At 43.2% G+C, this 14,047-nt stretch overlaps 1 protein-coding gene across 4 annotated transcripts in view; it reads left to right on the top strand.

Moving 5' to 3' along the window:
- The window catches only part of LOC106605439 (disintegrin and metalloproteinase domain-containing protein 15), a 40,551-nt gene extending 33,187 nt beyond the window's left edge, over positions 1–7,364 (top strand). For 2 of the 4 annotated variants that reach the window (XM_082975364.1, XM_014201097.3), the window contains 3 exons: positions 2,252–2,320; positions 4,118–4,287; positions 4,446–7,364. In XM_082975364.1, coding sequence (XP_082831490.1) covers positions 2,252–2,320; positions 4,118–4,287; positions 4,446–4,512 — 306 coding nt within the window. In that variant the 3' untranslated portion in view covers positions 4,513–7,364. Of the gene's footprint in view, positions 1–62; positions 2,321–4,117; positions 4,288–4,445 lie in introns of those variants that run through there. The other 2 variants (XR_014392364.1, XM_014201099.3) reach the window with 2 other exon arrangements.
- The last annotated feature ends 6,683 nt before the right edge of the window (positions 7,365–14,047 follow it).

Raw genomic sequence — 14,047 nt, forward strand, 5'->3', positions numbered from 1 at the left:
AGTTGCAGTATTATAGCGAAGTCCTGTTTGTTCCTCTACTTTTTCCATATATCCATCATTAGATAAGAAAGAAACGGCCAGCCCCCACCAAGCCCCTGCCCCCCGACCCCAGCCCCCTTAACAACCAGGTACAGTCAAAGGTTGCCATTTAATGAGGTCTTCGTCCATATGTAGCAGCAGTAGCTGTAGCTGTAGCCGTAGCCGTAGCTGTAGCAGTAGCAGCACCACCAACACAGTTGATTCTCAAGCAATCACCCTTTTTCTATCTATGTTTAGAGGGCCATGCCATCACACTTTCTTTAAAAGGATTCTATGAAGGGGCCTCCCGAGTGGCGCAGCGGTCTAAGGCACTGCATCACTACAGACCCGGGTTCGATCCCAGGCTGTGTCGCGTTGTTAGGGGAGGGTTTGGCCGGCCGGGATGTCCTTGTCCCATCACGCTCTAGCGACTCCTTGTGGCACGCTGACTTCGGTCGCCAGTTGTACTGTGTTTCCTCCGACACAGTGGTGTGGCTGGCTTCCGGGTTAAGCGAGTAGTGTGTCAAGAAGCAGTGCGGCTCGTCAGGGTCGTGTTTCGGAGGACGCATGGCTCTCAACCTTCGCCTCTCCCGAGTCCGTACGGGAGTTGCAGCAATGGGACAAGACTCTAACTACCAATTGGATATCACGAAATTGGGGTAAAAATATTTTTTTAAATAAACATTTTTTAAATATGACATCAAGTCAGTCTGAATGGAAACCTGCATGTACAGGGTGACTTAAATTATGTTGAAAACTAACCACAGCATTACTTTGATTACTTAGCATTATTTACTGGCATGGGGAGCATGTTCTTCCTTTTAGTGCCAACACTAGCCACAGTGTCTAATGCTTAACAAAGGTTTGGACACGATTAACTCTCCTGTTTAGACATATAAATCTGTCACTTAGCGAAAGAACCCTCCACATGAGCGAACTCTCTATCCCCAGCTTAGATCTGGAAGAGTAGCCTATGTGCAAGGACATAATGATTGAACTAGTTGACAAAGACCATGGCTCCACACACCAGAGTTGTTTATCTCTTTATTTCCAATCACTTTCGTAAATTGTAATACTTGAATATTATGTGATGATGCCTACAAAACACTGTTGGCATTATTACATAACATTCAAATCTAGAGCTACATAGTTAATTAGCTGACGCTCTAGAATCAATGTACACTGAGTGTACAAAACATTAGGAACAACTTCCTAATTCTGAGTTGCAACCCTTTTTGCCCTCAGAACAGCCTTGAATCGTCGAGGCAGGGACTCTCCAAGGTGTCAAGCATTCCACAGGGATGCTGACCCATGTTGACTCCAATGCTTCCAATAGTTGTGTCAAGTTGGCTTGATGTCCTTTGTGTGGTGGACCATTCTTGATACTCTCGGGAAACTGTTGAGCGTGAAAAATCCAGCAGTGTTGCAGTTCTCGACCCACTCAAACCGGTGCGCCTGGCACCTACTACCATACCCTGTTCAAAGGGACTTACATCTTTTGTCTTGCCCATTCACCCTCAGAATGGCACACATACACAGTTAATTTCTCAATCGTCTCAAGGCTTAAAAATTCTTCTTTAACCTGTTGCCTCCCCTTCATTTACTGTACACTGATTGAAGTGGATTTAACAGGTGACATCAATAAGGGATCATAGTTTTCACCTGGTCAGTCTGTCATGGAAAGAGCATGTGTTCCTAATGTTTGTACACTCAGTGTATATTCCATACCACTGTTCCTCAAAAAGTATCTTATGGTCTTTGGTCAAGTTGCTGATTTCTACGTTTTGTTCAGTGTGGGTAAATTCATCTCATCTGTATGGCTTTGAGGAGCACCGGTGTCAATCATCTTTCCCTCTTATCATCTACTTCCATGATTGGAATCTGTCTTGTCAATAGTAGCGTAATGGATTCTATTTCATTACTTTAGAGTGCATTTGTTACCTGCATGGAACTGAGCATGATGGCGAATGGAGGTAGCTGTCTCGTCTGTGGTTTGCTAATATAAATGATTTGTCTTTGATGTCTCATTACATGAGAATTGGTCTGAAGTTTGTTGTTTTCATCGTACAAATAGTGAACATTTTGGAGTATTGTGACACTACTCTGGAGTCTCATTCAGTATTCTGTTAGAATACCTGAATAGTCCCTTTTCTTTGGTTGGTCTCTTCCACCCCTCACTCTCATTCTCTCCATCTATTCCTCCTGTTCTTCTGTTTTCCGTCCATTATTCTAGCCATCGTTGAGTCGGCCGGCTCCTCCCACCAAGCCTCTACCCCCTGACCCTGTGCTAACAGGCAGCCAGGTACCAGAGTAGCATGGAGACATGGCTGCATGTGGGCATTGGGTCTGATTGGTTGATTTATGTGAAGAGTGTGGTTGGTTGGTTAATTGATTGTGGAGGGATTTAATGGTTGATTGGTGGGATTGTGTGGTTAATTGATGTGTATGTAGTTGATTGGTTGATTCAATGGATTGAATGATATGAGACAATTAATCTAATCATACTAATCAAGCTTCAGTTCAGAATTGTATTGTATTGCTGAATTTACAGTTATGTGCAAATGCAGATCAAAGTACTTCATATTCACTCACTTGGAAGTGGCTCTAAAAAGTTGGTTACAAAAGAATGCACCGCTAATCTATGGCTATAGGTAATGGCAATGATGGTAACTAATTGAAAATAAAAAATTATTTAGGTGAAATTAGCATTTTAAAGTTAAAGTACAAACTGCATTGTATTAATGTGTGATACTGCATTTGCATATTAAACCATGCTTAATATATTGGTGTAGTGTAAATACACACACCGGCCATTTTATTAGGTACAGCACCCCGTTCACGAAAATGGATCGCTCCTACAGACAGTGAGTCACGTGGCCGTGTCATCGAGACATTAAGTTACTGTTTGATTGAAGGTTAGAATGGACAAAACAAGTGGCCCAAGCAACTTTGAGCGTGGTATGATTGTCGATACCAGGCGCGCTGGATCCAGTATCTCAGAAACAGATGCCTTCCTGGGCTTTTCACACACGACAGTGTCTAAGATTTACAGAGAATAGTGCGACAAACAAAAAACATCCAGTCAGTGGCAGTCTTGTGGGTGAAAAAGGCACGTTGATGAGAGAGGTCGAAAGAGAGTTGCAAGAATCGTGCAAGCTAACAGGCGGGCCACAAACAGACAAATGGCACAGTACAACAGTGGTGTGTAGAATAGCATCTCGGAATGCACAACTCGTCAGTCCTTGTCACGGATGGGCAGCAGACGACCACACCGGGTTCCACGCCTATCAGCTAAAAATAACAAGAATCGGCTCCAGTGGGCACGGGATCACCAACACTGGACAATCGAGGAGTGGAAAACCATTGCCTGGAGTGGCCTGCACAGTCCCCTGACCTCAACCCAATAGAGCATCTTGGGGACGAGATGGAACGGGCTGTTCACAGCATGGATGTACCGCCGTCCAATCTGCAGCAACTGCATGATGCCATCGAGTCAGCATGGACCAACATCCCTGTGGAACGTTTCTGACACCTTGTAGAATGCCTCAAAGAATTCAGGCTGTTCTAGAGGCAAACGGGGGTGTCCGACCCCGTACTAGGGTGTACCTAATAAACCCCGTATGGGTGTACCTAATAAACTGGCCCGTGAGTAGTTTGCATCGTCCACGTACAAGCAGGCAACCTTCAACACGTCAATATCAGCAAGTCGTATAAATTATTTCTAGTACTATTAGCAGAACAGTTAACTAAACCAAAAGTTGATTAATTAAATCTACGTTTGGTCTAGAGCCCATCCCTGCAACTCCAGTCCTTGGGGCCGTAGTGGTCACACTAGTTCCTTATCCCTAGCAAACACAGCTGATTTTAAACTAATTGCGTTTTTTAACTGAAGATCATTAGTTGATTATTGGAGTCGTGTGTTAGCTGGGGCAAAAGTGACACCAATTAGGCCCCCAAGGATTGGAGTTGGTCTAGAGCCCTCAATTTTCAATTGTCTTGTCACTGTTACCTAAACTCTATGTGACGATCGGCTATAATCAACGAAAATCATTGTATCACACCTGGATTGTATTATATGTTTATTTTGTATTTTCTTCAGGCCCTTGTACCACACAAAAAACCACCAGCACCCAGGAAGTCCTTGCCTTCAGAGCCCCTGTCACATCCCACCCACCCTGGGTACATTGCATCTGGTGCCCCCCTGCAACATGGAGCGAATATAACTTCAGTTCCACCTGTTGGCCCTCCTGTTGCAGCCGTCCCTTCCAGGTACTTCAATGACTGTATTGTTTGGCTAATTTGATGAATGTATAGATGTCAAATGAATGGGCAGGTAGACACATACAGTTGGCGTTGTACAGTATTGTAACAAAAGCTGGAGGTGACCTTCTTTTCTATCTTTCTATATTCCTCTCTATCTCACATAGACGTGCCCCTTTACCTCCAGTACGGACATCACAACCCAGAAAACCCAACTCGACACCTCCGGTTTAACTGCCAAAGATCCACAAAACCTCTAAGATTCTCTTAAACCGGACCTGACAGCATGAATTGCACTGATTCAGCCAAGAGTTTTATTATGGAGAACCTTATAGGAAGGCTCAGAACCCAGAAGTCTCCAAATGAAGGCTGCTTTTCAATCTCCCTGCCCCCCTAAACTATTTCCTGTTGTCTTCTTCCTGAGAGACTGACAGGTGCCTTGGGTGGTTACCTGCCATGTTGGGACAGACTGGGGCTCCGAGCAAAGCAGAGAAGGTCTGGAATGTTCAGTTGGGTTGATCCGTTGGCCGTTAAGAAACTGGATGGATGTAGTTAAGTATCCGTCAAAGATGTAACACTTCATGAAAACTGTGTGGCTTTTGACATTAACTGACAATTACAAAAACGGATGTCTACACAGAGGCTAAGCTCAATTGAGATTAAAGGCCCAGTACTGGTTTTATGGCACTTGCACATTTGAATGTGCCCTGTGATGCTTCAGAACAACTTATTACTCTTCTACTTATAGGGTGAAGCCCAAGTCATCCTCCTAATCCGACTATGGCCACCACTTTTGCACCATTTTGCAGTATTTTATTTTAAGTGGCTTGGCTAATGCAGGCCTTAGGAAACCAGTCCTGACCACCCCTTGCTCTCTTTCTGGAATAAAGAAGCATGTCAACACTTTCATTCACCGCAATGATTTCTTTGATCTCCATCACAATGGTGTCATTGAGGGGGAGGACCTTGCATGCAACCCTCTCTGACTAACCCTTGAGATTAAATGAGAATAGTGTCAAACTTTAGTTCTTAATTGCAGAGCTGTACAACTAACTGCACAACTGTAAATACCAGAGAATTCTAACTTGCCTACTAGTTTTAATTCTACAATAAGGACTATTTAAAAGCCAAAGAGATGGATCTCTGGAGAAGTGAGGGGGGAAGTAGATTGAACTTTGTGAAATGATAGGCCACTTCTCGAAGACTGACCTACGCTGTGACAGAAGATCGGTTGCCTTTTTTGTACCTTTGGTGGTCAGTTGTGCCGCAACAGTGTAAGCCAGAATGAGTTAAGTGCACTCTTAGAATGAGGAGCTCTTTTAAATGAGTCTTCACATATTCAGATGAATTAAAACCAAGCCATGGGATTCACTTCTTTAGGATTGGTGGGTCCCCTGCGGGACTGTTGAGCGAACTTAGGCTAATGCGATTAGCATGAGGTTGTAAGTAACAAGAACATTTCCCAGGACATAGACATATCTGATATTGGCAGAATTCTTGTTAATCTAACTCCACTGTCCAATTTACAGTAGATATAATAGTAAAGAATACCATGCTGTTGTTTGAGGAGAGTGCACAGTTTTGAACATGAAAAGTTATTAAATGAACAAATTAGGCACATTTGGGCAGTCTTGATACAACATTTTGAACAGAAATGCAATGGTTCATTGGATCAGGCTAAAACTTTGCACATACACTGCTGCCATCTAGTAGCCAATATCTAAATTGCACCTGGGCTGGAATAATACATTATGGCCTTTCTCTTGCATTTCAAAGATGGTACAAAAAAAATTCCCCAAAAAGTTTTTCCTTTATTATATTTTACCAGATCTAATGTGTTATATTCTCCTACATTCCTTTCACATTTCCACAAACTTCAAAGTCTTTCCTTTCAAATGGTACTAAGAAAATGCATATCCTTGCTTCAGGGCCTGAGCTACAGGCAGTTAGATTTGGGTGTCATTTTAGGCGAAAATTGAAAAAGAGGGGCCGATCCTTAAGAGTTAAACTGGGGAAACGCTGACTGAATGTACGAAAAAAGAACTATAGGCTCACACTTTAAATTAAGTCACAGCAATGCCATGTAGTTACACCAAATATAATTTTTATAACTAGATTGGTCATTAATGTAAAACATATTGTCACTTATCCTTTTACTGCAATTCAAGCATTGTTATGTTCCTTCTCTGCAGTGTTAGTTACCAAAGTAGTTTGAGTAACTTCATGGTATAAGGGCAATTTAATATAAAGTGTTATGATGGTCTGGAATAAACCACAATATAAGTATTACTATTCCTGACGTGGTGAGCCACCAGTACAGGGGCTGTACGTCGACAGGCAACAGTATTGACTTTGCCTGCATGTCATGAAAGTGTATTTCATTTCTAGTGAAAGATTGTTTTCCATGTCAAAATGTCTATGTTTGTCTTCTATTTAATATTGTCTAAAGTGATGAATTACCAGCCTTATGAGTTTTAAGTTGAGCACTCCACGGCAACATGGCTAACTGTGTTTATACAGCAAATAGATGATTTTGTGTATCAATGGTGGCTTATTTAGTCAAAGAGAATTTGGCTAGCAGGTATGATAATTGGTAACTGATAAACTGCCAATGCTTCTTGGTCATTTGGATAAATGAGTACTGGTATGCAATATGCATTACAAGCATTTCAGATCATTTGACTGTTCATTATTTTGATTAATTACTGAAGTTGTCAACTTTGATTATGACAACCTCTAAATGGCGCAGGCATGCATATGTGATTATGCCTTCCATCGGTCCATTTGATTTAGAATTTGTAAATGTCCTTTTTTTACCTTCTACTGACAATGATCTGTTCCAATGTTCTGAACACACTCTCCCTTTGGATCTATTCATATGTCTTACATTTCTAATACGTCTGATTATCAGTATGAGAACACTCAGATGTAACATGAATTGTTATGAATTTTGCTCAATGTAATTATGGGAGTGTCTTTTCATGAGACTGTTCTACTTTGACCTCTGTCTGTCTACATTTTTCCTACTGTCTCAATTGAGACGTTCACTGCTGCTGAGGGAAATAAAACAGACTGTGGAAAAGTGACTTTCTTTGGCTGCTTAATTTTCCTCTTTTGTATTAACCTTTTGGGCTGACTTACCCTTTCACACAGTGATATCACAGCACTGGGTGTGCAACTAAGTTGAAACAACACTGGGTGCTTGGGAAGGAGGAAGGGGTTAACTAGCTTGCATGCCAATTTGATCAAATACATTCTCCTCATACATGGTGTAAGTGTGCATGCAGCCCGGATTTGCAGTGACTGGTTTCAGGGGATGCAGATGTCGCTCTCACGTTTAACACAGAAGGAAACGTAACATAAATAGAAGGCTTAATTCTGAGAAGTCAGACTTCCTCTGAACATTTGCTATGAATTGTGAAGTTGTCTTATGGGGAAATATTTCTTTGTCTATCTCCAAGTAATGGAAGATGAGTTGGTTTATTTTGTAACATTTCTTGAAATACTTACGTACAGTATTCTTCATCTCCGTTGTTGCTCGTGTCAACCCTTTTGGATCCATAAGAGTAGGTTTTGATGAAATGGCACAACTGCACTACGCACCATTCACTCTTCCTTGCACACAGTTGTAGAACGTGTGTTGTTCAAAATGTTGTATTTCAAAACTTATGCTTGTGTACTTAACACTAGAAAAGAAGGCCAGCATCCCGGAGTCGCCTCTTCACTGGTGACATTGAGACTGGTGTTTTGTGGGTACTATTTAATGAAGCTGCCAGTTGAGGACTTGTGAGGTGTCTGTTTCTCAAACTAGACACACTAATGTACTTGTCCTCTTGCTCAGCTGTGCACCGGGGCCTCACACTCCTCTTTCTATTCTGGTTAGAGCCAGCTTGCGCTGTTCTGTGAAGAGAGTAGTACACAGCATTGTACGAGATCTTCAGTTCCTTGGCAATTTCTCGCATGGAATAACCTTCATTTCTCAGAACAAGAATAGACTGACGAGTTTTAGAAGAAAGTCCTTTGTTTATGGCCATTTTGAGCCTGTAATCGAACCCACAAATGTTGATGCTCCAGATACTCAACTAGTCTAAAGAAGGCCAGTTATATTGGTTCTGTAATCAGCATAACAGTTTTCAGCTGTGCTAACATCATTGCTAGAGGGTTTTCTAATGATCAAATTGCCTTTTAAAATGATAAACTTGGATTAGCTAACACAACGTGCCATTGGAACACAGGAGTGATGGTTGCTGATAATGGGCCTCTACGCCTATGTAGATATTCCATAAAAAATTGTCAGTTTCCAGCTACAATAGTCATTTACAACATTAACGTCTACACTGTATTTCTGATCAATTTGATGTTATTTTAATGGACAAAAAATCAGCTTTTCTTTCAAAAACAAGGACATTTCTAAGTGACCCCAAACTTTTGAACGGTAGTGTAGGTCTGCCAACCTCTGCCCAATGCACTTCCTCCCACAGAGGTGAGGTGATTGGTTGTTTTGGTCCACGTCTCTGCCCACTCCATCCTTCCCCCGTACCCACTCCTACTTCCCAATGACGATGACAGTAACCACAAGTGGGTCATTTGTGTAACTTGGTCAAAAAAACGTCATAAAGAGCACATGTTAAGATGGCTCCGAAGAGGATGGCTGACATTTTACATGCTCCTAACCAATTGTGCTATTTTGTTAGTTTTTCTGCGTTGTTTTGTAACTTACTTGTTTTACTTTATTTTTACGTAATGTTGCTGCTACTGTCTCTTATGACCGAAAATAACTTTTGAACATCAGAACAGCGATTACTCACCAGAAACTGGAAGAAGCTTTTTCCTTTAACGAGTCCGACGAGAAGGATATACTGCTCTCCCAGGAACAGGCCCAAATCCCCATCATTTGTGTGAAGAAAAGACAGTGGAAAAGTGGACGCAGATCGGGCTGCCTTCTGAGAATCCGTAGGCGAGCCAATAAACTCCCACTGCCATCCATTCCACTTGCTAACATGCAATCATTGGAAAATAAAATTGATGACCTACGATTATGATTATCCTATCAACAGGGCATTAAGAACTGTAATATCTTAAGTTTCACCAAGTCGTGGCTGAACGGCGATATGGATAAGAGAGCTGGCGGGATTTTCCATGCACCGGCAGAACAGAAAAGCTACATATGGTAAGACGAGGGGTGGGGGTGTATGTCTTTTTGTCAATAACAGCTGGTGCGCGATGTCTAATATTAAAGAAGTCTTGAGGTATTGCTCGCCTGAGGTAGAGTACCTTATGATTAGCTGTAGACCACACTATCTACCAAGAGAGTTATCTATATTATTCGTAGTCATCTATTTACCACCACAGACTGATGCTGGCACTAAGGCCACACTCAACCAACTCTATAAGGCCATACGCAAACAAGGAAATGCTCACCCAGAAGCGGCCCTCCTAGTGGCAGACACTTGGCAAATCTGACCATAATTCTATCCTCCTGATTCCTGCTTACAAGCAAAAACTAAAGCAGGAAGTAGCAGTCACTCGATCAATACGGAAGTGGTCAGATGACATGGATGCTTCGCTACAGGACCGTTTTGCTAGCATAGACTGGAAAATGTTTCGGGATTCATCCAATGGCATTGAAGAGTATACCATCTCAGTCATCGGCTTCATCAATAAGTGCATTGATGACATCGTCCCCACAGTGACCGTACGTACATATCCCAACCAGAAGCCATGGATTACAGGCAACATCCGCATCAAGCTAAAGGCTAGAGCTGCCACATTCAAGGAGCGGGACACTAATCCGGACGCTTATAAGAAATCCCGCTATGCCCTCAGACGAACCATCAAACAAGCAAAGCGTCAATACAGGATTAAGATTGAATCCTACTACACCGGCTCTGACGCTAGTCGGACGTGGCATTGTTTGAAAACTATTACGGACTACAAAGGGAAACCCAGACGCAAGCTGCACAGTGACGCGAGCCTACCTGACGAGCTAAATGCCTTTTATGCTCGCTTTGAGGCAAGCAACACTGAAGCATGCACGAGAGCACCAGCTGTTCTGGATGACTGTGTGATAACGCTCTCGGTAGCCAATGTGAGCAAGACCTTTAAACAGGTCAACATTTACAAAGCCGCATGGCCAGATGGATTACCAGGACGTGTACTCAAAGCATGTGCAGACCAACTGGCAAGTGTCTTCACTGACATTTTCAACCTCTCCCTGACTGAGTCTGTTATACCTACATGTTTCAAGCAGACCACCATAGTCCCTGTGCCCAAGGAAGCGAAGGTAACCTGCCTAAATTACCGCCCCGTAGCACCCACGTCGGTAGCCATGAAGTGCTTTGAAAGGCTGGTCATGGCTCACATCAACAGCATCCTCCCGGATACCCTAGACCCACTCCAATTCGCATACCACCTCAACAGATCCACAGATGACGCAATCTCAATCGCACTCCACACTGCCCTTTCCCACATGGACAAAATTAACACCTATGTGATAATGCTGTTCATTGACTACATCTCAGCGTTCAACACCATAGTGCCCACAAAGCTCATCACTAAGCTAAGGACCCTGGGACTAAACACCTCCCTCTCCAACTGGATCCTGGACTTCTTGACGGGCCAGCCCACAGGTGGTAAGGGTTGGCAACAACACATCTGCCACGCTGATCCTCAACACTGGGGCCCCTCAGGTGTGTACTTAGTCCCCTCCTGTACTCCCTGTTCACCCACAACTGTGTGGCCAAACACAACTCCAACACCATCATTAAGTTTTCTGACAACACAACAGTTGTAGGCTTGATCACCGACAAGGGAGGTCAGAGAACTAGCAGTGTGGTACCAGGACAACAACCTCTCCCTTGTTACGCACGCCTCTAGAAAGAGGGAACGCAACACCCTGCTACAACTCAACTCTCCTTGCTGTGAATAAGGTAGGGAAGTGTAGGTGTGAACAAGTATGACGAATAGGCAGAGAATACCGTTAACAGGGAATTTATTCCTTCACGTGGTAAGGTTTGGGAAAAAGGGGCTGGACGGAACCAAAGCAAAGAAAGTAAATATCAAAGCCCCCTCTCCTACCTTACCTGACTACCCACTACTTACCTATCTAGCACCACCTGGTGCACTAACCAAAATACAGGGGATGGTCCGCCCAGGTCTTTCCTAGTGTGCATAGACAGCAAACTACTACGGGTATATGTATGCCCGCGGGCCTCTTGCCTAAACACTCCCTAGGTGCCTTCCCCTTCCCCCCCAAAATTCTTGGAAACAACCAACATGCTATAACCCTCAGCCATTAGCCTTGTCTCTCAGCAATCATCTCCCTTCTGAGCAACAGAACTGGGGCTTATATAGCTTCAGAAGAAGTTAGTAATTGGAGACAGCTGCGCCCTGATGAGGGGGCGGGGTCAGCTCTCCAAACAATCAATGTTGATTGCCCAATCAGCTGCTCGTTGAGAACTTCAGGAATCCATCTCCTGAAATACATACATGATAATACACAAACCACAACAGAAACTGGGGAACGTAACACCCTCAATGTGAGCAAGACAAAGGAGCTGATCGTGGACCACAGGAAAAGGTGGGCCGAACAGACCCCCATTAACATCAACTGGGCTATAGTGGAGCGGGTCGAGAGTTTCAAGTTCCTTGGTGTCCACATCACCAACAAACTATCATGGTCCAAACATACCAAGACAGTCATGAAGAGGGTACGACAACACCTTTTTCCCCTCAGAAGACTGAAAAGATTTGGCATGGGACCCCAGATGCTCAAAGTTCTACAGCTGCACCATCGAGAGCATCCTGACCTACAAAGCTAATATATGGAATTGTTTAAAGAAGGTCATACCAAGGATCCTTTAGATATTTGATTTTGAATTTTAAGACCCCTTGAAGTATCCCAAAAAAAGAATAAACAACTTATTTGATGTTTTCAGACCCTTTACTCAGTACTGAGGTCCTGAGCACTCTGGAGGATGTTTTCATCAAGGATCTTTCTGAGACTTGTCATCTTTCCCTCAATCTTGTCTAGTCTCTTGCCATGCCGCTGAAAAACATCCCCACAGCATGATGCTGCCCCCACCGTGCTTCACTGTAGGGATGGTGCCAGGTTTCCTCCAGAGGTGATGCTTGGCATTCAGGCCAAGGAGTTCAACCTCCAGAGGAACTCTGTGGCGCTGTCAGAGGGACCATCGGTTTCTTGGTCACGTCCCTGACCAAGGCCCTTCTCCCCCGATTGCTCAGTTTGGCCGGGAGGCCAGCTCTATGAAGAGTCTTGGTGGTTCCAAACTTAAGAATGATGGAGGCTACTGTGTTCTTGGGGACTTTTCAATGCTGCAGAAATGTTTTGGTACCCTTCCCCAGATCTGTGCCTCCACAAAATCCTGCCTCGGAGCTCTACGAACAATTCCTTCGACCTCATGTGTTGGTTTTTGCTCTGACATGCACTGTCAACTGTGAAACCTTATATAGACAGGTGTGTGCCTTTCCAAATGATGTCCAATTAATAGCTTTTTACAACGGGGGACTCTAATCAGGTTGTAGAAACATCTCAAGGATAGTCAATGGAAACAGGATGCACCTGAGTTAAATTTAGAGTCTCAAAGCAAAGGATCTGAATACTTATTTAAATAAGGTATGTTTTTTGTTTAGAATCAATTAGCTACAATTTCTAAAAAACTGTTTTTTTTATGGGGTATTGTGTGTAGATTTATGAGGAAAAACATCTATTTAATACATTTTAGAATAAGGCTGTAACATAAAATGTGGAAAAAGTCAAGGGGTCTGAATACTTTCCAAATGCACTGTATATACTGTACTTCCATAAATGTTTGAACTGGTACCGGGGGACTTTCAGATGAGTCTTGTGAAGCCTATGGGCGTCCTGGAGCAAAATGTGTTCGTGAGACTCTCACCATTCCACATAGGGGTTACATTAGTGTGTAGCCCAAACTGTTTGGACGCTACAGAAAGATGGTGTCAGATCGGCTGTACCGACTTCAGACGATTCCCAAGATGCTTGTGGGGGTCGTAGAGCAAAGCGGAGAACACCACTGTGAGAATCTCATCTTTCCATAGAGGGGTCATAGTAGGCCAAACCATTCGGACACTACAGACGATTTTGTGTAAAGACCGATGTTTCATGGCCTGACAAACACCGCTCTAGCCCTGTCACCTTTCACCGCAGGTGCGGAAGTGCGAATGGCAGTTGCGGTGGATTGAGACGCATCCAAAACAACAGAAAAAACTGTTCTCTAGCTTAAATTGACAGATTTTGAGAGAGTGGTCCAGCTGCAACATCATCTCTCAGAGCAGTCATCCCTCAGGGTCTCTGCTGTATGCTTCCACTTACTGATATGTCATCTCTCAGGAAAATTGGGGGTTTCGAAAGAAGTGGACGTTTCGAAAGGAACCATATAAGGAGAAGTGGGGGTTTCGAAAGGTGCCACTCAAGATGTCGTTTGGGTTATCGGACGTTAGTCAAGGTCTGCAGAGATGACAGTAAGGAATTTCAGTTATGCAAAAAAAAAAAAAATGTCTTCACTGTCTTTGAATGTTACCTACCAGTAGCCATGTATGTAACATTAACTTTTTTGTAAATTGTAAATTCATTTTACTATTTATTATTTTATATTTGAAATAATAATAATAATTTAAATATCAAGTCATGGCGGTTCTAGTAGTTATGGAATTCCAGCACTTGTAGTGTTAACTTGCTGACTAGACCGGGCAATCTCACGCATGCTGATTTTGTCCATCCACACCTGAC

The sequence above is a fragment of the Salmo salar genome, chromosome 05 (genome assembly GCF_965601325.2).
Source record: "Salmo salar chromosome 05, fSalSal1, whole genome shotgun sequence".
NCBI lineage: Eukaryota > Metazoa > Chordata > Actinopteri > Salmoniformes > Salmonidae > Salmo > Salmo salar.